Source organism: Phalaenopsis equestris, unplaced genomic scaffold (genome assembly GCF_001263595.1).
Source record: "Phalaenopsis equestris unplaced genomic scaffold, ASM126359v1 Scaffold000002, whole genome shotgun sequence".
NCBI lineage: Eukaryota > Viridiplantae > Streptophyta > Magnoliopsida > Asparagales > Orchidaceae > Phalaenopsis > Phalaenopsis equestris.
The window spans coordinates 60,386,350-60,411,901 of record NW_018164444.1 but is presented as its reverse complement, the minus strand read 5'-3'; the positions used below and the strand labels follow the sequence as shown (position 1 = coordinate 60,411,901).

Genomic DNA, 25,552 nt, shown 5'->3' with positions numbered 1-25,552 from the left:
CAGCTTTTTTTAGTTAACCCGCTGCCGCCGCAACAGCAGCAGCAGGCGCCACCTCAGCAGCCGCCACCGCAGGAACCCATCGCCAGGTACGCACTTTTTTTCTTTCATGCTTCATATTCATTCAGAAGATCAAAACCAACTAGTATTTCCTTTTCTGATTGATCAAATCTTTATTTCATCTGCAAACAGGCCGGTATATTACGCTGATAGGGTTCCTAGCAACACCACCGGCATGAACCCCATTCCTGATCCCAAACGCGACGTTCCCATTTCCAGCTACGTTCTTACCTCAATGCAACCTCCTGATCAGCAATTCCGGCAGCATCCATCTCACGTCCAGCAGTTTCAGCAGCAACAGCAGCAGCAGCAGCAACAACAACCACCACCACAGTTCATTCAAGCAAACCCTAACCCCCAATATATCCATCATCCTGCAACCGGCACTGTCCTCTCATACCCAGCCTACTACCAAATGCCCATACAACAATCCCAGCAGTCTCATCCCTATGATCAGCAGCAGTACCCTTTCTACTACCTCCCTGTCCGTCAGAATCCCCCACCTCCACAGCCTTACAACATGTCTATCGCCACTTCTCATCCAGATGTCTCTTCTCAGGTAAAGCCGGCTGCTGCCACCACCTTCTCAAAACCAATCCCTGCTAAGCCTGAACAGCAGGCAAATATATACCGAATGGCTGCCATGGGACCGCCACAACCTAATAATGCTACACCGCTACCAACTACTGTGTCTCAGCCTCTAATCCACCTCTCATCTGATCAAGTCCATCCATATTCTGGGATGAACTATCATGTAATGCATCACCATCATCCTTCTCAACAGCAGCCTGCTGCTGCTGCCACCACCACCACAGTGGCAGCTAATTTTGGATATGAGCAGACAGGGATTCCTCCAGTTTACTACACTCAGACGACCTCTCCGCCGGGATTGGCTCCGACCCAGTATCAGACTATGGTGACCTCCCCTGATGCCGCCACGGCCGCGGTTGCAGCTGCCTCCATTCTTCAGCCTGGCGAGGTTAAGCAGACAAGAGCTTCATGATGTAAGTAATAAGTATTTTGAGAAACTGAAACTCTGATCTGGCTTGCATGTTATTTGATTGTGTTTCCTTATTATATGTTGTGTATTGTTATTATTTCATGTTTTAGTATGTTGTGGTAGGAATAAGAGGTGTTGAATGTTCTATGTCTCTTCTGTTTGTGGTTGTTAGGTGAACCACCAGTGTGGGTGGTCTCACCCTTCGCTGCTGCCCTGCATCTGAAGCAGAAACTATTGCTATGAGTTTTTTGGTATCTATAAATAAACATATTACAGCAATTATGGAATCTGTCTAAAAGTGATAAAAAAAATGTGTTTGTTGTGTAGAACTCAGCTACATAAGCTGATATTATGCATGGTTTCTCAATGATTAGTGATTTTGTTTGCTAATGTTTGCAATGCCTTGACTCTCTTCCCTTTTAAAGAAGTTAGCATTTAAAGCATTAATATTTTTTGGAAAATATACATGCATATAACTCCATCTCACACTAAACATTAGTCGATCACAGTCAATAAAGTTATGCTTTCATCCAACTGGCTAAAGATCAACCGTATCCAATCTGATATGACAGTCTTTAACCAAGAGTCAACTAACACTTAGAATAACCCTGTGATTGTTTATAAGGATCCTAACTTAATGCCCAAAATATCACAAAGGTTATCCTGATTTTCCGCAGAAGTAGAATAACAAATTTTAGATTTTATATATATCTAGCCTGGAGCTCCATATAGTCCGCAAAAGGCGATAAGGGTGCTACGAAGAGACTTAAGGGTATTATCATTAGCATGATTGTAGGCAAGAAGGTCATCAACATCAATCACATTGCTATTGAAAATATTGTTGGAGATAATCAAGAGAGAGAGACAATTGGTAGCAATATTAAAGTGAATGTTGGAGATAATCAAGAGAGAGAGAGAGACAATTGGTAGCAATATTAAAGTGAAGCCATTAGAGGAATGAAAAGATCCTTTGTTTTGGCCTTTGATAACATCTAAGAAAGAAACTTATTTGATGTAAGCATCCACTCAATTAATAAAAATATTAAAAGAAGTTTTTTGGGTAAGCATTTGAAGGTCTATCTTGGCGAGGACAAGCTTTAGGGGATAATCTAGTAAAGCAAGGGGGATGTTTTTACCTGCATGCTACTTAATTCTTTTGTATTTACATGTCCAATACCTAAGCTTGAATTGTTACATCCATGTCATGTTACCTGTGTATGAAATTGTGTATTTTACTTTTTAAATGTTAAAATAGTGATGTTTTTGATGTGACATGCAAGATTTCGACTGTATTAATGTGAAAGGCAAACTTTATGTTTTAGATATGTAAATACATAGGAATTAGGTGGGAAATTAAAGGCAGCACACAAGGAAATTGGACTAAAATCGAATAAAGTGTTGGCATGACGCTGCTTAGCGTTAGTGATAAGCAATGGCACTGTGCTTAGTCATATCAAAAAGCTTCCTGATTTAAAAAAAATGTGTTGTGCTGCAAGAGTTATGTTACAATTCCATAATATAAATATTCATATTCTGAATGAGCTACATGCCACATAATGCTTTGTATTTACATATCTAAAACCCAAATTTTAATATTTACATGCATACCATTCAAATTTTTAATGTCACATCACAAATATGCTATCCCCTATGATAATTTCATCTTTTCATGCCTTAGATTATCACATGCAACATCTAAAAGCCAAATTTTAATATTTAGGGTTTTGGTTTCAAATTTTTAATGTCACATCACAAATATGCCATACCCTATGATAATTTCATCTTTTCATGCCTTAGATTATCACATGCAAGTGTTATAAATATAAATATGAAACTTTAACTGTTTGATATGTAAATATGTATGAATTGTCTGGTATGTATGTAAATTTACCCTTTTTTCACACTTGGCTTCTTAGGAGTTATTATTCAAAGCATACATCAAGCTCATATAAGAATGCAACCCCCATCTGAAAAATGAACTCAAAAATTGACTAATCATATCGTAAGAGTAGAACATCAAACCATCTGAAACCTTTAACAAAAGCAATTATCTCACATTTAACATTTTTTTTAATTATATTTCTTCTAAATTTGCATAACATGTATTCTTTATTTATGATATATTTTTATACTATAAAGATTATCATCATGAGAGGTCAGTAGGTTTTGATTAAAAAAACTCGTGAAAGCATTTATCATTTTAATTTTATATTATTTTAAAGTTGTGGTAATTATACCGAGATTACGCAGAACTTGTTATTTACAAATCAATCACTCTTTTCATTCATTTTTCATAATCTCATTCAAATATCAAAATTCATGGTAAAATCCCAACCCATTTTTTTTCATTTTTATCAAATTCTTAATAGTTTGATCATGACACATGTAGATTGGGTGGTTAACTTATAAACATCAATGTTTTGGGCGGTTTGCATGAAATTATTCCTTTAAAGTAATGTATTTATAAATATTTGTACCTCAAAGTGGCATATCACATTATAATGCAAAATATGGTAAACTACTTGCATCAAAATCATGTTGTGGCAATATTTCAAACTTTTAAAATTCGTCATTCCATTTGATTATGAAGAGCTTCAATTTGTACAATGTTGAAGGTGGTTAAATATCTAATTTAATCTAATGCTTTTTAAGCCTAAACACCCAACTATTAAAATTAATGAATTGCACTTGAACACACATCATATTGGTTGAAAATACAATGAATATTTTGAAATGTTGGATTTGAGCGCTTACTTAACTCGACAATAGGGAAACAAATGATTTGTGCCTTGTAAGAGGCTCAAATATATCCTAATGGTGTCTTGAGTAATAGCCATCAGCCCTCATCATCCCATATAGGAAGTGGAAATCTACTACATTGCATTCCCTCATCCTTTATATAAGTCATTGAATGCTTGTAATTGATGAGGTTGATTTGTGATCACATATGGTTCATCTTTTTTGTCTCTTTATGTATCTCGCGTTATTGTGTACCATCTTGGTGTAAATATAATTAAAATGGAATATACAATCATGTGATGCTAACTTCCTAAATTATATCAACTTGAGCGTATTAAACTTGAAAATTAATAGTTGATTAAAACATTAAAATACATATGTACATGTAAGAGACAGTTATGAATATGAAAATGTGTTATAATATCTTGTAACGTCTCTATTAAAAGAGAGACAAATATGTAATTATACACAATGTACTCTTGAAATCTATAAATAGGGTTAATGTCTACAATAAAATATGATTGCTTGACTTTATCAAGACTCTTGTGTTACTGTGCACACACCCTCTATTTCTCTCTGTTTTTCTCGTCCTTCCTATGCTCATATATTGGGTGTGATCTAAAATCTTGAATCTACAAGGAGCATTTACATACAAACCAACCAATTCTCATGTCTTTACATATCAAACATATTTTATACCATCCAAAACTAAAATCTTGAATCTACATTTCCTTAAGGAGCATTTACATACAAACCAACCAATTCTCGTGTCTTTACATATCAAACATATTTTATACCATCCAAAATTATTTATAAAATTGAAATATATATTCATGCAAGGTAAGGTAAAATTGAAGTGTATCCTTTAAATATTTAAATACATAGGAAATATATAATATGCATCCTTCATTATTTAAATGAGCATATATATATATATATTATTTTTTTCATTAATTTATTAAAAATTAAATGCATCTTTTTATGTATATATTTCTAACCCCAGGCTACAAATATAAAAATCTCTCTTTGTAAAGGTTGGAAGTCTGAAAAGCGGGATCAGGTTGGACTCCGCCCGTATGGACAATGAGCTGGCTTGTGTCCGTTGGCTGGCGTTTTCACGTGGCGTAGGGTTGGTGGAATGGCGTTGTTACAGGCGACTGTAGTGGAAGACTATTTGTGCCAATGTTTGTTTTTTTTTTTATTTAATTGGGTTCGTTGGGAGAAAAGGTGGGAACCGGGGAAGTTAGCTCTGTTTCTTTCGAGTGAGAGTGACGTGAAATTGCGAAGACTGTAGCGAGTGCAAGTTAGTCCGCCTGCGTCCATTATTACTCTTAACGTCATTAGGTAGACGTTGAACGGCACATTATTTTTTTCATAATTTTGTTGTATGTGAATTATGGTGGAGGTGATTTAGATTTGTCAAGCTTAGGGAAGACTTGGGATCTATATGACTTGAGATGTTGGGGGCCAAGTAAAGGGAGCTCGCTCAACAGTTCCGGGCATGGTCTCTCCATGCAGTACTCTCCACTTCCACTTCAACGCAATTAACTATTATTGCAAAGAGCAATCTCGACTAACCCGACGGGATTAAATCCATAAATCCAAAATGTAAGCGATGAGACGTACCAACGTAGCAATGTGGGATCCACATCTCAAATGTGGGCTAAAGACGACGCACGGGCACACGTCGGTCAACCCCTGACAGTGCTTTCTCTTGACAGATTGTCGAGGTTGTGGTACCCGGGCGATTTAAATTCTTGACCTTTGAGTCGTATCTGGGAAAAACTGATTAAATTGATGATGTTCGCTCCTTTGAATCGACTGTCTGCCTACTGAGTGTAAACAACACTTTGAAGTTCAATCTCTTTTTTATGAACTTTAAAGGGTCTGTGCTCATATGACTCAACAGCCTTTTGCCTAGAATAATCAACTTGTTAGCGGAATTCACGATGATGTTGGCGACACAATTTTCTAGTGTTCATACAACACGAAGAGACTCTCAAGCTTTGCTACAAGAACGTCAGGAGCAAGGGGAATCATTGCGCTCGTTTTCTAAAAAGCCATGTTGGAGGTACGAGATTTGGAACCCGCATTCACACATACAGCCCTTGCTCAAGGGCTGAGGGAAGGTCCTTTCTAGTATGCTTTGGGACTACAACAACCCAAAACATTAGTAGAACTATTGGAACTTGCCAATGATCATATTTTAGTGGTCTCTTGGACCTCCCAACAATCACACCCCAACCTTTAAAAAAAAGTTCTTACGACAACAACTACAAATCGTCATCCAACGTGATCAGCGACACCCCCGATATTAAGATAAACACTTCTGCCAAGAGACCTACATCTTTAGAAATACTGTGTGAATATGATATCAAGAAAGGAAAAAGGATTGATACCCAGATAAGTTACTAACATCGACACATCATATCCTTTACTCGACCCCACTCAGAGTCTCAATGGCAGAGACTGTAGAAGCCATTCTGAATAAATACTACTATTGAAAACCTGCGCCTATGAAAATCAGGGCTTATGTCCGTTACCTACAAAAAGTATTGTGCTTGAGGAATGTCAACATCTCCAATCATTAAGCAAAGAATTGATTTGGGTTGGTAAGCTCAAGCAATTTCTCGCATCGAAAGCAAGCACGAAATGACCTGAGAAGGCTCTAGTGATAGAAAATGATAATTTTAATCTATATTTTAGTTTAAGTTAATTTTTAGTTCAATTTTAGGATTTGGTTAAAGTTGGTTATATTTGTTTTCATTATATTCTGGTTAATTTTCAAGTTTGTTCATTTAGATTTTAGTTTCAATTTAAATTAGGGTTGACTCAAGTTTTAATTCAAATGGGGTCCAAGTTATTGCTTATATGAGTTCAATTTAGTCATCTAAGGACACTCCAATGTCCAGATGAGGCTGGATATATAAGCTAAAGGAAGGAGTTGACCATAAATGAGGTCAGCAAGCAGCACTGAGTGACCCGCTCTTTGCGATGAACCTTTAACAATAGTTTCAGACATAGAAGAGCAAGCACAATGCCTGCCACAATTAGCTCCGAGCTTCTTATCTCTATGAATGTGCCGGTAATAACCTATCTCATAATCACTCGAATAGTTGCACAAAATGTTCAAGATAATGTAATAAGTTCTCATACAAAAAATAATCTAGCGTCCTACATCTATTTATAGCTATAAGAGTTGACCCTCTGAATAAATTGTGATTAATTGATGAGCTTCAGTTAAATGTAAATGTAAGTCTAATTTTTTTTTAAATTCTCTCGTTCTTTTGATAGCTTCTAAAATTGAAGGAACAAAATAATCAAATGGATGACCCAAATCACGATTATAGTTTTAATTGTCAAGGTTGAATCAGCCTCCCCCATCTCTCTGAGCCCAAATCAATTGTGAGTGATGATCCATGAAGCCACTGTGACAGGAGTACCAACTAACTTAACCTCTATATCAGGTTGAACACGCCTAATCATGAGTCTCATATTCTATGAGCAAGACTGATCAACAAAATGCTCGTTGAAGAACTGTTTGATCAAACAGGCACCCGATAAATGAGGTTAGCGTGACTCAAGCAAGATAAAAGGGAAATAATCTTCAAAGTTCTCTGTAGCCTAGGGTCCCATTAGGGAATTCATATAACGTAAGTCTTTTTGAAATAATGTATTATTTCCATCTAAAAAGAAAAAAAAAATGAGGTTTGGCTTATATAGATAGGGAATATTGCAAAACACCAGAGGAATAATGTATTATATTTTTTGTTCTTCTTCCTTTTTCTTTTTATGTGCATACAATGTACTCCTTAGGTGTGATTCTGAAATGAATCTGGCTCCAACATATAATGAATTTTAAATAACAAAATTAATCATAAAAATCTACATTAATTCAACATACTAATATTCATCCATCAATCTAACGTATGGATACTTTGAGAAAATCAAAAAATATTTAAGAAAGTAATACAAATGTTAAAAATCAATAAAAATATGTAATAGTATAAATAACCACTTATTTGAAGAAATTCCAAACTTTTGGCTATTGAATGATTAAGCTCAAGGAATTTCTCGCATCGAAAGCAACCAGGAAATGACCTGAGAAGGCCCTAGTGATAGAAAATGATAATTCTAATCTACATTTTAGTTTAAGTTAATTTTTAGTTCAATTTTAAAGTTTAGTTAAAGTTGGTATTTGTTTTCATTATATTCTAGTTAATTTTTAATTTTGATCATGTAGATTTTAGTTTTAGTTTAAATTAAGGTTGGCTCAAGTTTTAATTCAAATGGGGTTCATGTTATAGTTTATCTAAGTTCAATTCAGTCATCTACGGACACTCCAATGTCCATATGAGGTTGGATATAAAAGGGTTGGCTCAAGTTTTAATTAAATGGGGTTCATGTTATAGCTTATCTAAATTCAATTCAGTCATCTAAGGACACTCCAATGTCCATATGAGGTTGGATATAAAAGTCGAGGGAAGGAGTTAACCATAAATGAGGTCAACATGCAACACTGAATGACCTACTCTTTACGGTGAACCTTTAACAATAGTTTAAGACAGAATAGCAAGTGCAATGCCTACCTCAATTAGCACTGAGCTTCTTGTCTCCATGCATGTGCCCGTAATAACCTATCTCATAAGCAATCCAAGAGTTGCAAAAAAATACAAGATAACGTAGTAAGTTCTCATATGAGAAACAATCTAGCGTCCTATATCTATCTATAGCTAACTGAGTTGACTCTTTGAATAATTTGTGATTAAATGGCGTGCTTCAGTTAAATGTAAATGTAAGTCTAAATTTTATTTTTAATTCTCTTATTCTTCTGATAACTTCTAAAATTGAAGGAACAAAAAAAAATCAGGGGACTAAACATGTGTTGCAAAAAGAACGCCTCACAAAAATCTGATCGAAGCATTAAAAGAAAGAAATGACCTGGTCACGAAGATCGTATTATAGTTTTTGTCGCCAAAGTTGAATCAGGCACCCCCATCCCTCTAAGACCAAATAAATTATGAGTGACGATCCTTGAAGCCCCTGTGACAGGAGTACCGGCTAACTGAACCTCTGCCTTAGGTGGAAACACGCCTAATCATGGGTTTCATATTCCGTGAGCAAAGCCGATCAACAAAATGCCCATTGAATTACTGTTTCATCAAACTCACACCCGATAAATGAGGTTGGCGCGACTCAAGCAAGATCAAAGGGAAATAATCTTCAAAGTCCTCTGTACCCTAGGGCCCCATTTGGGAATTCATATAAAGTAAGTCTTTTTGAAATAATGTAATACTTCCCTCCCAAGAGAAAAAAAAAATGAGGTTTGACTTCTATAAATAGAGAATATTGTGAAATAGAAGACGGATTCCCTCTTCGTTTTTTACCAAAAATCACACCAAACCTTTCGATACTTTGCGAAAATCACAAAATATTTTAGAAAGTAATATTAATGTTAAAAATCAATAAAAATATGTAATACTATAAATAATCACTTATTTGAAGAAATTCCAAACAATTAACTATTGAATATTATTCTATTTTTATTAATTATTTATATTTCATTAAACTTAATCTTATAGACTAATTAGTTAACCGCAAACCAATGTAATTTACAGTATTGCTGTCATATATTCCATGTAATAACACTTTTTCCTCGAAGAACTTCTCATAACTACTTTGCTCATCAGCTTTTTTTAGTTAACTTAGGACCCGTTTGGGGCAGCTTATAAGTGCGGCGACGTTTTGAAAAACGACGCCTCACGCCTCACCGTTTGTTTCACGTGTTGGAGCTGCGTTTATCAAAACTCCGTTTCTTTTTTACATTACACGCGGATCGCAGGGCTAGACCCGCGATCCTCATTCTTCGGTCGCGTTTAGCCCCCAATTACTCTGCTGCCCCTTCCCTCGTTCTCGATTCAGGACTCCTTCGGCGGTCCTTCGGCGCTCCTTCGATGGTCGAGGCGCTCCTAGTGTCGCTCCCTCCATCTTCATTCACGATTCTTCATCTTCGTTCGTAGAGCCGCTCCCTCCATCTTCTGCACTCCATCTTCCGCAGTGCCGCAGTGCCGCAGTGCCGCAGTATCGCAGAGCCGCTCCCTCCATTGATGTTACGAGAGGCAGAAGCGCAGGTTGAAGTTCGAAGCTCCAAGGAATCTTGCGCACAGTTATTACCCTTCGTTGCAACAGGTAAATCTAGGCTATGTTATCTTCTTCTATGTGTTCCTGGTTCGAATTTGAAGTTACTGCAAATTTTATTTACTGTTGGAAGAATCGATGCCTGATTTAGGGTTGGTGATTTGCTTTGGTCTTTCTTTTGGTTTGATTATTGTAGGTTGTTTGTTGTTTTGATATCTCGCTATTGTTGGTGAATGCCGTGTAGGAATTACTTGGGGAGATTTGTGTTTGGGTTTTTTTTTCAAAACAGCGGCAAAATTGTCATTTTTCCAGAATAAGTTGTTTTTCATACGCACAAACCAAATAGTCAGACAACTTATCCGGATTAGCTGCTCATCAGCAGATTATCAGAATCAGCTGCTTATCAGTAGAAGCTGGATAAGTTGCCCCAAACAGACCCTTACTTCTATGTCATTTCCATGAGTCAAGATATGCTGATTTATTTAAATTTGATTATTTTAAATTCATCAATATTTATTCATTGAAAGTTGAAATTACAAGTACTTGCTAGAATTTTGAATAGATTTATTATTTAATTTCAAATCTTTATTTATCAATTAAATTTATAATGTTTTCTTACCTATCATTATATTAAGCGCATGCATGATTAGATTGCAACTTGGTTTGACAAATTGCATAATTAATTAAGCTTGATTTGATAAATTCAAAAGCTTGTTAGAATATATAGCATTACAAAGGATGCAATTTATTGCTTATTTTATTATCTTTATAGGCCTGAAATAGGAGAATAAGGAGAGAAAATGCATGAAACTTTTAGTGCGAGAGGAAATGTCCAACCACCATACCGCCATCTCATGTGCAATAATTTAATAATATTTCTCGAAAGAAGTGCAATGATTTAATGAATCAAGATCAACATATCAATTTTATTATTGTAAATTTTTTTGATCAAATGTGTCACCATTATCAAACACACTTGACAATAAGTATTGATTACGCATATTTCTTTTATAACAGATCTTGGCTTTTTATGACCGTGATGAATTTGAGAATTTTGAAAATTTTAAAAAATTGAGTTATTGTAATTTCTAAAAAATTGAAATGGTTATATAAAAAAAATATTCTAAAAGCACTCTTGAAAAAAAAAATAAACTCATTTCCTCTAACATTAGAAAAAATCACACATGTAATTACTATTAAGATTACAACTATTATTATTAATGAATTAGACAATGAGTTATGCATAATTCTATTGGACAGGTCTCGAGATATATCAATCAAAGAATAAGTGATAATTACTATCTATTTTGTTGATAAAAGAAGCGCTATTGAAAAGCTTTTTTGGGATAATACATATTGGTGAGACTTATGTTTTGATATCATGTACATAAGGTGTCCACTTGATTGGCTCGGGACAATTCGCTGCTTGCTCATAACACCCCATAGCTCAAGGCTCACATTTGAGACCTCTTGTACGTGTTCAGGACAGGGAACCAAGGTTTGTGATGCTTCGACCCCACCCGAGAGAACCCGTAATTGGATGGACTCACTCAGAGCGTTTAAAATGCTGGATGTCCATTCTGATGGTTAGAGATCTCTCTGTGTCCGTTCGAAGCCTCATCGAGGTCAAGAAAACTCACAGAGCACTACTATGTTTGCTATGGGAAAATTAGGGTTTGGAACGCCTTACTCGCGCCTCAATTTAGAGCGCCTGCATGACTTTTTATCTTGCATGTCAGTTTGACTATATATTTGCTTAAATCAGAGTTCTAGATGGCTTTTTTTTTATAAAGTTTTTAATATTGCTTACTCAGAAAGTTCCCTTGAGATCTGTATCTTGTCTCAAGATTCGTGCTAGATGATGGAGATTTGTTGGAGATGACTTTTTTTATAAAGTTTTTAATATTTCTTACTCAAAAAGTTCCCTTGAGATCTGTATCTTGTCTCGAGATTCGTGCTAGATGATGGAGATTTGTTGGAGATGTATCACTTATAATTCATTCAAATATTCTAAAACCAATATGAGTTAAAGCAAGCAAAATTTATACATTGCAATTTCTCCATTCTCCAAAGTACGTGTTTTTCATGCATGAGCCCATGGATGACACTCTTTAGTAAAAAGAACATTGTAAATTAAGATTAGTGATGAAGTGAAAAGAAAAAAAAAAAAGATATTTCTTGTTAAAGTTCTTGGGAGAAAGAAGAAGAAAAAAATATGACTTTCAACTACGGCCTCTACGACAAAGTGAGACTATCACAATTACGAAGAACTGCATCTATTGTAGCTCAATTGCGGCTTTTAAAGTCAGATGACTTGTACTTTTGTAATTTCATCTTCTTTATTTCAGGAAAAGAGTTGACCTATGTATTCATAATTGCATAGTGAATTAATTTGATTCGACTAGACCGCGTAGGTTTTTCCTTCTTTAGAGTTTTTCACATAAAAAATATGGTGCATGTCGCTGCTATTTATTTCTTATCTCTCTATGTTTTTAATTATCGTACAACGTTAATATGTTAATTAATTACTCTACCGTCATGAATCTTACGACACATAATATATATAATACTATATTATTATTATTAAATATATTATCATATAAATTCTAATTAATGATATTTTTATTTAAATGATATATCATACTAATTACCAATGATTTAAAATTTTGATGTAACTTATTCATTTATTAATATCACTATCACATCAAAAGATATAAACGAAAATACTTATTTACTTTAAAAAAATGAATATGAATGATATTTTAATATGATATTAAATATTTAGGTATTAAGTATCTAAATATTAAAATTTAACTGCTAAATGACATGCATTTGAATGTTCCTTAACCCTAAATACGTTAGGGTTCGTTGCTTAAGGCCTGGTCTTATCTTGACGATTACACTTTATCCGATTGAGCTCCGTCGTCACTAAAACTTTCGCCGACTTCACAATCCAAAAATGAGTAACAAAGCCTAGAAGACCAACAGAGCTGCATTGATTAAGGAACGCAGCGAGAAATGAGCAGGATTGCTGTCTCTGGGGGCATGAAGGAAGGAGGTTTTGCCGTCTTTGATGTCACACCACACAAGGTTGCCGTCTGCCACTTGATCCAGCTCTTTGCTCCGCCTTCGCAGCAGACCGTCCCCTTCCCTTTCGAGTCCATTTGCCAGCACAATCGCCTCGGCCTCTTCATTTTCTCTCTCACCAGGGCATGCAATGATTTTGTGGAGCCTACTTTGGTGGATTTGATAAATCAGTTGAAGTCGATTGGGGATTCAGCTAAATTTTGGTTATGTGAGCATTTGATGAACAGTCTGTTGGAGCTATCTTCGCCGGATGATTTGTTTAATTTTTTCGAGAAACTGAGAGCTGTTATTGCTGCTCCCGAGGGCGTTCATCTGGAAGATGACCAAGTATTTTTGGATCCTAACAGCCATTTGGGAATGTTCTTGCGTTGTTGCATACTTTCTTTCAATTTGTTGACATTCGAGGGTGTCTGTCATCTTTTGACCAATGTATCCACATATTGCAGCTCAGGTGATCCTAATTATGAGCTACAGAAAGATCTTGATGAATCAGAGTTTGACGAGTCACTGGATGGTGCTGAACTATACAATGAAATTGACGTTTTTCAAAAGTGCAGGCATAGTTTTCGAGACATTTCCACCGGAGAAGGCTCAAAATCACATATTCGCTCACCTAGATTGATTTCTCACCCCAGAAATGATACCCAACTTCCGGCTGATTCTTGGCACAAAGGCCTGGACGGTGATGCTGAGAGCTGTGAAATTCTTTCTTCCTTGACCAACAGCTTGGAAAGTGATGTTCCGCAAGGTTTCATGCGCACAAGGTGGCAAGTGGAAGGATATCTTAACATGCAAGCTGATTTACTCGAGAAGGATGCAGGCTCTTTTCCTATGAACTCATTCGGGGCTATTCTAAAACAACTACATAAGCTATCCCCAGATCTGCATCGAGTTGAGTATTTACAATATTTGAACAGTCTTTTCCATAACGATTATTTAACTGCTTTGGAAAATCTGCACAGTTACTTTGATTACAGTGCTGGGAATGAAGGTATTTTTAATCGTTCATCTGCTTCACCGCCTGAAATTTATGTTGGACGGTATCAGACTGCACTATTGTGCTTGGGCACCATGCACTGTTATTTTGGACATCCAACGAAGGCCTTGGAGGCTTTAACTGAAGCTGTGAGATTTTCTCAGTTAAGCAATGATGATGCCTGTCTAGCTTATACATTAGCAGCCATTTGTAATCTGTTGTCAGATGTAGGCATTTCAAATACAGCAGGACTTTTGGGTTCTCAGGATTCGTGAGTTTGGGTGCACCTCTGACCACGCAGCAACAATTACTTGTCCTTCTAAGCAGGTCTATGAAAAGAGCTGATAGTCTAAAACTAGTGAGTCTTATGGCCTTTAATCGCCTTTCTTTATCAAAGTTTGAGCTCAAGAATGTTAGAAGATCATTGCTATGTTTTGGTCCTAAGAGTTCCACAACGCTTAGAACATGCCCTGTTACTGTTTGCAAAGAATTAAGATTGTGTTCCCATGTTATGAGCGAATATGGATCTGATGGGCTACTTCAGCCAAATGATGATGGAGCTTTCAGCACCTCGTGGATCCAAAATCTTTCAGCTGCTAGCAGTCCCTCATTTAGGAATATAAGAAAATTGAGGAGTTCATCGGTCAATGATTTTGATTTATTTCACTTTGATGCACAACCAAATCCAATTCCAGGGTCTGTTCTGCAATTGGCTGGTTCATCATATTTGCTTAGAGCTGCTTCATGGGAGCTATATGGAAGCGCTCCACTTGTCCGACTAAATGCATTGGTTTATGCAACGTGCTTTGCTAATGGTGCAAGCTCAACAGATTTATCTTTAGCTCATGTAAAGCTGATCCAACATTTGGCGAATTTCAAAGGATATAAGGAAGCTTTCAAAGCTCTGAAGCTTGCTGAAAAGAAGTTCTCACGGGTGACAAAATCACGCATTCAGCTTCTCAAGCTTCAGTTACTCCATGAGCGTGCTTTACATAGAGGGCAGTTGAAAATTGCACAACGGATGTGTGATGAAATTGGGGTGCTGGCCTCCTCCACAAGTGGAGTGGACATGGATCTTAAAACCGAGGCGAACTTGCGGCTTTCTCGTACTTTGCTTGCAGCTAACCAGTATAGTAAGGCAGCAGCTGTGGCACATTCGCTATTCTGCATGTGCTATAAATTTAACATGCAAGTTGAGAATGCCAATATTCTTCTATTACTAGCTGAGATACACAAGAAATCGGGCAACTCAGTTCTCGCTCTTCAATATGTATTAGCGAGTTTATCATTTTGTCAAGCCTTTAATATGGATCTACTCGAAGCATCTTCTACATTGACCCTTGTGGAGTTATGGTTGTCTTTGGGATCGAACCATGCGAAGAGAGGTTTGAGCCTTTTGCATAGAGTGCTTCCTATGATTCTTGGCCATGGAGGGTTACAGCTTCGTGCAAAGGCAAATATAATTCTAGCCAAGTGCTACTTATCAGATCCAACTTTCTTACTTTACACAGATTCTGATGTTGTGCTGGATCCCTTAAAACAAGCTGCTGAGGAGCTTGAGATTCTGGAGTATCATGAAATGGTTGCAGAGGCATTTTATTTGATTGCTATGATCTACAACCATCTTGGACAATTTGAAGCAAGGGAGGAAGCCGCAAGCTCGTTTAGAAAACATATCACTGCTCTTGAGAACCCCCAAATTGAGGAAGATCCATTTATCTATGAAGTCTAACAAAAAGGCAACTAATCTATCTTATTGTGGTTTTAGCAGCTTTCTAGAAAATGTGGATATCTGAAGGTAAATTATGAGAAGTTCTACTTTTTCAGTTGCTTCACTTTATTTTCAATTTTTTCCTGGTTTATTTCTTGTGCCTCTTTCATCAAAGCTACAATCTTTCTATGATTTATATAGGAAGGTTGGCTTTAATGATGGAGAAAATAAGATATATAATATATATAAGGTAAAAGATAATAGATCTGGAAATTTGAATTAAGTTAGATGTGCTAGAACTGAATATGATACCATCCTTGTTAAATATGAAGATATTAAAGGGTGATGGTAATGGTACATTGAGTAATTATTAAATGACTCTAAGGAATAAATTATTTTAGAAGTGTATGGTTTATAAAAATGAATAAATAAATAAAATGAAATTATTTCTAAAGAAGATGCATGGACGAAAATTTACAGTTCCCGATGAGATATTCATTGAGATATGGAGAGTTGTGAGGAAATTTGTAATAATTCGGTTAATGAAATTTGAAGACTTAGAGGGTACGGACTCATCTGAGAAGACACAAATTGTTAAAAAAATACATAGGAATAATGCTTTCAAGGTTGTGGTAATTGTAGTGGACTCAAATTTAAAAGTCCTTAAATGAAGTTTTGTGAAAGAGTAACAGAACATCGGTTTAGAAAAATTATGTTGGTTTAGCTGAATCAATTTGGTTTCATGATAGGAAGATCCACCATAGAAGCATTTTGTATGTTAATAAAGTTAAAATGAAAAAAAAATTAGAGATCAAAGAAATGACATTTATATGATTTTAATTAATCTCAAAAAAGAATATGATTTATGTTTCACACAAATTAATTTTGTATGTATTGAGGAAAAAGATGTGTGTCCAAGTTATGCGAAGGTTATTAAAGATGTGTATGATGTAGTACTGATTAGTATAAAAGTAGTTGTGGAATGATTGAACTTTTGATACTTATAATTGGATTAAGACAAGAATCAACATCATGCTCATAACTATTTGTTTTAGTTATGAAGATGCTTTTATACTATATTTAAAATAAGGTATATTGGTGCTGTGAATTTTGCAAATACCATAATCTTTTTGGCAATAAATATACTGAAATAAATAAACAATTAGATCAAGGGAGAAAATATTTAAAGGATAGAGAGTTTAAATAAGTAGAATAAGGACTGGCCATATGATATGTAGCTGTAATGGGCATGCTATTAACTACTTTTTAGCTAGTATTTTTAGAAAGTTAGTGATGCTATGTTGCATGTTTTAAAAAAGTGATTGAAACACACACTTTAAGATTTCACTCCATCTAAGATGCACAAAAAGAATGCCACGAGACTTGCATGATATTAACTATTTCTAGAATATGCAAGTGCGAGAGCTTGGAGGAAAGATCAACTGCATTTTGATTGGGAGCCTTGTGTTTAGGACTTTTTATTTTTGCTTTTTGCTACTTAAAATACAAGTAAGAAGAAATAATAATTGAAGATCTTGAAGATGAATGAAATCAAATTAGTGAATGGTCGATCTGTTACATATAATAACTCTTTTGAAGATGGTGAAAGGATGAGACAACTATGTATCTTGATTCTCGTGGTATATTTAAATGCTAAGCGGCTGCTTTTGTTGAATGTTATTTCAAACTTTTAGTTTACATTAAAAGTCATGACTTTTTCTTCATTTTTATATTGTATGATTGTGGTCTATATTTTTATGGTATAAACTAAAATATATTGATAATTTATATTATATTTATGAGTTATTATTAATTTATGATTATTTTTATCTTCATTTTTGTTTAAAGGATTATGCTTTGTTTTGCCTCTAGGTTTATGCCTCGCCTCATAAATGCAAAATGTTTTATTTTTTATTTTATCTTTTCAAATTTTGCTCTATTATGATTGTCACGATCCGACCCAGGGCTTGGATTTAACCTACTTAAACAGACAGTCGGAGAAAAATAATTAAATTTTTTCATATGTATTTTTATAACTAACTCTTAACAAATAAAAAAACTACTAATCAATTTAATTTAAAAAGGTAAAATTAAGTTTAGCTCGTTACTTTTTTTCCATGCTTTCTCTCTTCTATCGCTAATTCCACATGTTCTTCTTCCACTCACGCAATTCCACCTATTCCTCTCTATGCATGCGATCGCACGTTGTCTTCTTCTCTGTATGAGAGCTCCTCCATCAATCGAACTCCAAATCGCACCAGCTTCAACTCCCTCCCGCATGAATGCAAGATCAACTAGTTGCCTCTTCCTCCTCAGCGCTAAAGATGCTCAACGACTTCCCCTTTCGTGCCATAGTGCGGCTCGTCCTGCTATGCTCAACATCGACGCCGAGAGCTCCTGTTTCTCCTCTTCTCGACGGCAACCTAAGAGTGTTTTCCTTGATCGGCCTAGCACCAGTTGCAAAGCTGCTGGACGCTATAGGTAAGTCGCCTATGACGTTTTATAGAGCGAATTTTACTTTTTTAGCCTCCCGACTATTTAGCTTCATTCCGCATGAATGCAAGATCAACTAGTCGCCTCTTCCTCCTCAGCGCTAAAGATGCTCAACGACTTCCCCTTTCGTGCCATAGTGCGGCTCGTCCTGCTATGCTCAACATCGACGCCGAGAGCTCCCGTTTCTCCTCTTCTTGACGGCAACCTAAGAGTGTTTTCCTTGATCGGCCTAGCACCAGTTGCAAAGCTGCTCGACGCTATAGGTAAGTTGCTTATGATGTTTTATAGAACAAATTAGGGTTCGATTCCGGAGAGGGAGCCTGAGAGACGGTTACCACATCCAAGGAAGGCAGCAAGCGCGCAAATTACCCAATCCTGACACGGGGAGGTAGTGACAATAAATAACAATGCCGGACTCTTCGAGTCTGGTAATTGGAATGAGTACAATCTAAACCCCTTAACGAGGATCCATTGGAGGGCAAGTCTGGTGCGTTGGGTCAGTCGGTTCGCCTCACGGAGTGCATCACCCGTCTCTTCTTTTATGTCGGTAATACGTTCCTAGCCTTAATAGGTCGGGTCGTGCCTCTGGCACCGTTACTTAGAAGAAACTAGAGAGCTCAAAACAAGCCAACACTCTAGATAAATTAGCATGGGATAACACCACAAAATTTCGGTTCTATTGTGTTGGTCATCGGAATCAGACTAAGGGTTAAGAGGGGCAATCGAAAGCATTCAATTTCATAGTCAGAGGTGAAATTCTTGAATTTATGAAAGACGAATAATGTGAAAGCATTTGCCAATGATGTTTTCATTAATCAAAAACAAAAGTTGAGGGCTCGAAAACGTTCAAATACCGTCCTAGTCTCAACCATAAACGATGTCGACCAGGGATCGACGGATGTTGCTTTTAGGACTTCGCCGACACCTTGTGAGAAATCAAAGTTTTTGGGTTCCGGGGGGAGTATGGTCTCAAGGCTGAAACTTAAAGGAATTGACGGAAGGGCACCATCAGGAGTGAAGCTTACTGCTTAATTTGACTCAACACAGGAAATCTTACCAGGTCCAAACATAGTAAGGATTGACAGACTGAGAGCTCTTTCTTGATTCTATGGGTGGTGGTGCATGACCGTTCTTAGTTGGTCGAGCGATTTGTCTGGTTAATTCCGTTTTAAACTCTTGAAAGACATGATCATAAGATAATATTAATGGAAAACTAGTAGTGGACACATTCCGCACTAGAAAGGCATTTTTAAGGCTAGTGATAGACACAATCTCCACTTATATCTTCGGAGGACACACTCATGGGGTAGTTTTGATGAGAAGCTAGTAGTGGACAGAGTTCTCCCTGGAAAGATTTGATGTGAGCAAGTGATTGACAAGCTATCCACTCAAAAAACTTTAAAAGGCTATAAGCCTCAGAAGCTAGGTGTAAACTCAAATAACCTCAGAGGGCTATAAATCTTAAAAGGTACAGATACATTCAAAAAATCTCAAAGGGCAATAACCCTTAGAAGGTAATACATACAATAAATAATTTTAAAAGGCTATCAGCCTCAGAAGGTACATGTACACTAAAAAAATCTAAGAGGGCTAAGGATGATAGAATGTACATATAAATTAAAAAAACTTACGAACTTATAAGTCTCAAAAGGTATAGGTACAATTGAAAAATTTAACCGGGCTATAAACCTCCAAAGATTTTCCTTATCCAAGAAGCTAAATATTTATCTAAAAATCTCATAAGACATAAGCCTCAGAAGAGTTTGATATCACTATGCTTCTATGAGGGGCAGTATCTCAATTGGAACACTTTAGATTCATGTTAAAACCTACAATCAGCATCCCTAAACACAAAGATCAAATCAGCAATAGCATCTCAAATCAACATCTTCAAAATGGTGATTTTTTTTTGTAACCTGGATCTGCATTATAAACAAAGAAAAACAATGTGATTCCTTAAGAACTTTAGCTAAAAATGATGATTTTTTTGTTGACTAAAGGATTAAATGACAATAAACATAAACATATAATCATGTTCTTGACAAAGCGAATTTGCATATCTCGTATCCTATTTTTGCTCTAAATAATGACATAGACTTCTGTCATTCCAAATATTCTTTCCAATCAGCTTTATTCTTTTGCATTATTATTTTCATATATTTATATACAAATATTCCACAGTCAAAACTGTTGCTCTATATTGGTATGTCTTTGTCCATATGTACCGGTCATTTACTAATATCAGTTTGGAATGTTTCGCCAACATCATTCCAAAAATGTTTAATCTGCACAGTTAAATGTAGAAATAAATGAGCTAGTGTTTGTTTAGGTATAAAGTAATTAACATTGTCTACTTACAATGACATCAGAGATATTCATATGCATTCTGTTTAGTAAGGAGTCGTAAAATCTCCATATGTGCTCCTTGTTTGCCCTAACTAACAATGTCCAATGCTAATTATTTATTATTGGTAATAGAATCAACTCGAAATTTACAGCAGTTTCGGTTTTAATGTGCTCCACAAATCCTTTAACATTTCCAACCTTATACAGCTGCATAAAATGAGACATTTCACATAAGAATAAATAGTCATGTTAGATGTATTTACGTAAATGTGGTGCTTGACATTTTTTATTTTCCATCAACATTACAAAATAGTCAACTTGTTCATTTCCTAACCAACCCTCCCCGAGGAGTTCATCGAGATAACGTCGTGTTAACGACACATGTCTCATATTAATAACTAAATCACCTTTGTATTTCGAAGATATAAATGTTACGTCAAATCCATAGGAAAGTAGAACATCTAAACCAATTTAAAAACATAACAAACTAACAAGTCAATGAATTTGCTACAACAGAGGTCGATTGTTTCCCGCATATAATATGAAATTTGTTGTCTAGCAGGAAAATCGACTACCAGTGGTGCTGGACAGACCTATTAAAATTCATTAACATAATGAGTTTGAATATTAAAATTCGTTATACAAACTGCTTAAAAAAATATTATATACCTTATCAGAATAATTTTCATCAACATAATATGTTTCCATCAGCTCCTGATCTTCCTCTTTCTCCACAAATTCTGTCACTTCCTTAGTATCTACAGTTGGTTGATCAACAATAATGTCGTCGTTTATAGTAAGCTCTAAAGCTGTTGATTCCCCCTTATTTACATCATCTGTCTCTTCTTTAACAGACGGTGAATGATATAATTGATCTGCTTTATCTTCATTTACAACTCCAACCTATTAATTAATAGATGTTGTTAATTATAATAGCAAAGAATAATTGAATTTGATCATGTGTTAGAAATGTATATACCTCTTTAGGCTCTTCAGCTACTTTCTGTGCTGGTTTACTTTTCTTTTTCCGTTCAAAAACCATGTATGGGGAATTGAGTTGCCTTTTTCTTCTACCTTCTGTTAGTTTAATCCTTCGAATTAAGCTACCCACTGGGGACTCTTTGACCCGTTTCATTGGTAATTCCCCACCTGGTTGTTTTATTTCTTTATGTAAATATTCGACTTCAGCTTTTAATTTTGTAATTGTATTCTCTATATTTGTAAGACGAGTGTCAACTGTGCCTTTAAAGTCCATGAACAATTTATGATGATCTCTGAGTAGTTCATGTATTTCTTGAAGACCAATAGGAGGGCTAGTATCTGTATATGTATAAGCATGTGTTGGTTTTGGACCGCTGCGATAAGGAACTATAGCAGAAACATGAACGAACGTGAGAGATTGTGGTCGGGATTGAGTCTCCTGTTGTGTTGAGTCTCTTGTTGTGGGAGATGCTTTGCAGGGCTTGATGGTTCTTCAAAATGAGGGGCAAATAAATGATGTTCGCTGTCTTTTATTTCGAGGAAATAATCATAAACCTGCAAGCCAATAAATACACTTAAACTCAATGAAAACATCACGAAATCATAATAAGACTGTCTATGGAGTAAAGAAATAAATAACTCACATCGGCGGCTGTCAGCCTCTTAAAGGCTAGGTGAATCTTTACCAAATTCCAATTTACATTTACTGGCCACCTCAGCATTCTTGGTCTAATCTCAGGCACTGCTGAGAGGACCAACGATGTATGCTCGTAAAATCAGAACTGCATGAAACATGATATAATAATTTATTACGTTGCCCAAAATTATGAATTATATTTTTCAGACTTATATGAATTACACAAACCGTTATAAAGAATACAAAACCAGTAATGTATCCCAATGACTGATCTTTCTTTATTTTCGTGGCAGAAATATTCAGTTGCTCGGTCAGAAAATTACATACAGTTGCTAGCCAATTATAAACTGTAAAAGATTCTACATCCTCACAAATACACGACAACTTTTTCGACATTCTGAAGTTACTTGAAGAAAAAAGTAAATTTGACATTAAAAACTTTATTAATAATTGTAAAAGGTTATTCGAGGACTCCCTTGGTGAATAGCTCAGCAGTACGGTCTTTATTTGTCTCGCATCCATATTAGTTGGTGGGACATTACTCCACTATGCATGTTAATGCAGGCGAGATATAAAGGAATGGTACATCGGAGTTACAAAGCGGGCTACAAACACATTACATCTGCATTAACGAAGGAAGGGTACGTCGGCATGCCAAATAGAGGGTTACCTGCATACTGGAGAAATGCTCCGCCAGCTAGTATGAATGCGAGACAAATAAAGACCGCACTGCTGAGCTATTCACCAGGGGAATCCTCAAATAATCTTTTGCAATTATTAATAAAGTTTTTAATGTCATATTTACTTTTTCCTTCAAGCAATTTCAGAATGTCGGAGTTGTCGTCTATTTGTGAGGATGTAAAATCTTTTACAGCTTATAATTGACTAACAACTGTATGTAATTTTCTGACCGAGCAACTAATATTTCCGCCACGAAAATAAAGAAAGATCAGCCACTGGGATACATTACTGGTTTTGTATTCATTTTATCGGTTTGTGTTATTCATATAAGTCTGAAAAATATAATTCATAATTTTGGGCAACGTAATAAATTATTGTATTATGTTTCATGCAGCTCTGGTTTTACGAGCATACGTCGTTGGTCCTCCCAGCAGTGCCTGAGATTAGACCAAGAATGCTGAGGTGACCAGTAAATGTAAAGTGGAATTTGGTAAAGATTCAACTAGCCTTTAAGAGGCTCACAGCCGCCGTGGTGAGTTATTTATTTCTTTACTCCATAGAAAGTCTTATTATAATCTCGTGATACTTTCATTGACTTTGAATGTATGTAATGACTTGCAGATTGTAAAAGACAGCGAACATCATCTACTTGCCCCTCCTTTTGAAGAACCATCAAGCCCTGCAAAACATCTCCCACAACGGAAGATTCAATCACGACCATAATCTCCCACGTTCGTTTCTATTTCTGCTATAGTTCCTTATCGCAGCGGTCCAAAACCAACACATGCTTATACATATACAGATATTAGCCCTCCTATTGGTTTTCAAAAAATACATAAACTACTCAGAGATCATCATAAATTGGTCATGGACTTTAAAGACATAGTTGATACTTGTCTTACAAATATAGAGAATACAATTACAGAATTAAAAGCTGGAGTCGAATATTTGCATAAAGGAATAAAACAACCTGACGAGGAATTATCAATGAAATGGGCCAAAGAGTCCCCACTAGGTAGCTTAATTCAAAGGATTAAACTAAGAGGGTAAAAGAAAAGACAACTCAGTTCCCCATACATGATTTTTGAACGAAAAAAGAAAAGTAAACCAGCACAAGAAGTAGCTGAAGAGCCTAAAGAGGTATATACATTTCCAACACATGATCAAATTCAATTATTCTATGTTATTATAATCAATAACATCTATTAATTAATAGGTTCGAGCTGTAAATGAAGATGAAACAGATTAATTATATCATTCACCGTCTGTTAAAGAAGAGACAGATGATGTAAATAAGGGGGAATCAACAACTTTAGAGCTTACTATAAACGACGATATTATTGTTGATCAACCAACTGTAGATACTAAGGAAGTGACAGAATTTGTGGAGAAAGAGGAAGATCAGGAGTAGATGGAAACACATTATGTTGATGAAAATTATTCTGATAAGGTATATAATATTTTTTTTAAGGAGTTTGTATAACGAATTTTAATATTCAAACTCATTAAGTTAATGAATTTTAATAGGTCTGTTCAATGCCACTAGTGGTCGATTTTTCTGCTATAGAATAAATTCCATATTATATGCGGGAAACAATCGACCTCTGTTGTAGCAATGTTGTAGCAAATTCATGTTGTAGCAAATTCACCGACTTGTTATTGTGCTATGTTTTTAAATTGATTTAGATGTTCTACTTTCTTATAGATTTGACGTAACATTTATATCTTCGAAATGCAGATGTGATTTAGTTATTAATATGGGACATGTGTTGTTAACACGACGTTATCTCGATGAACTCCTCAGGGAGGGTTGGTTAGGAAATGAACAAGTTGATTATTTTGCAATGTTGATGGAAAATAAAAGATGTCAAACACCGCATTTATATAAAACATACTTATGTCTCTCCATGTCACTGGTTAAATGTTGTAATTCCCTTGTCCTATAATTTACCTAAATACATCTAACATGACTATTTATTCTTATGTGAAATGTCTTATTTTATCCAGCTGTATAAGGTTGGAAATGTTAAAGGATTTGTGGAGCATATTACAACCGAAACTGCTGTTAATTTCGAGTTGATTCTATTACCAATAATAAATAATTAACATTGGACATTGTTAGTTGGGGCAAACAATGAGCACATATGAAGATTTTACGACTCCTTACCAAACAGAATGCATATGAATATCTCCGATGCCATTGTAAGTAGACAATGTTAATTACTTTATCTCTAAAAAAGCACTAGCTCATTCATTTCTACATTTAACTGTGCAGATTAAACATTTTTGGAATGATGCTGGCGAAACATTTCAAACTAATATTAGTAAATGATCGGTACATATGGACAGAGACATACCAGTATAGAGCAACAATTTTGATTGTGAAATATTTGTATGTAAATATATAGAAATAATAATGCAAAAGAATAAAGCTAATTGGAAAGAATATTTGGAATGACAGAAGTCTATGCCATTATTTAGAGCAGAAATAAGATACGAGATATGCAAATTCGCTTTGTCAAGAACATGATTATAGGTTTATGTTTTTGTCATTTAATCTTTTAGTCAACAAAAAAATCATCATTTTTAGCTAAAGTTCTTAAGGAATGACATTGTTTTTCTTTGTTTATAATGCAAATCCAGGTTACAAAAAAAATCACCATTTTGAAGATGTTGATTTTAGATGCTATTGCTGATTTGATCTTT

General features: G+C 35.5%; 2 protein-coding genes across 2 annotated transcripts in view; both read left to right on the top strand.

The window, feature by feature from the left end:
* Positions 1-27: 27 nt before the first annotated feature.
* LOC110027446 (leucine-rich repeat extensin-like protein 1) lies at positions 28-1,344 on the top strand (the record flags this gene model as incomplete). The annotated part of the gene is given in 2 exon segments (XM_020728894.1): positions 28-86; positions 190-1,344. A coding segment is annotated over 1 exon segment (828 nt). The 3' UTR covers positions 1,061-1,344.
* An 11,490-nt stretch (positions 1,345-12,834) lies between these two features.
* LOC110032117 (anaphase-promoting complex subunit 5) overlaps positions 12,835-25,552 on the top strand; it is a 46,646-nt gene continuing 33,928 nt past the window's right edge. Inside the window, 2 exon segments of the mRNA XM_020735641.1 lie at positions 12,835-14,267; positions 14,270-15,795. Of these exon segments, the coding sequence (XP_020591300.1) occupies positions 12,953-14,267; positions 14,270-15,729 (2,775 nt within the window). The 5' untranslated portion in view covers positions 12,835-12,952 and the 3' untranslated portion in view covers positions 15,730-15,795.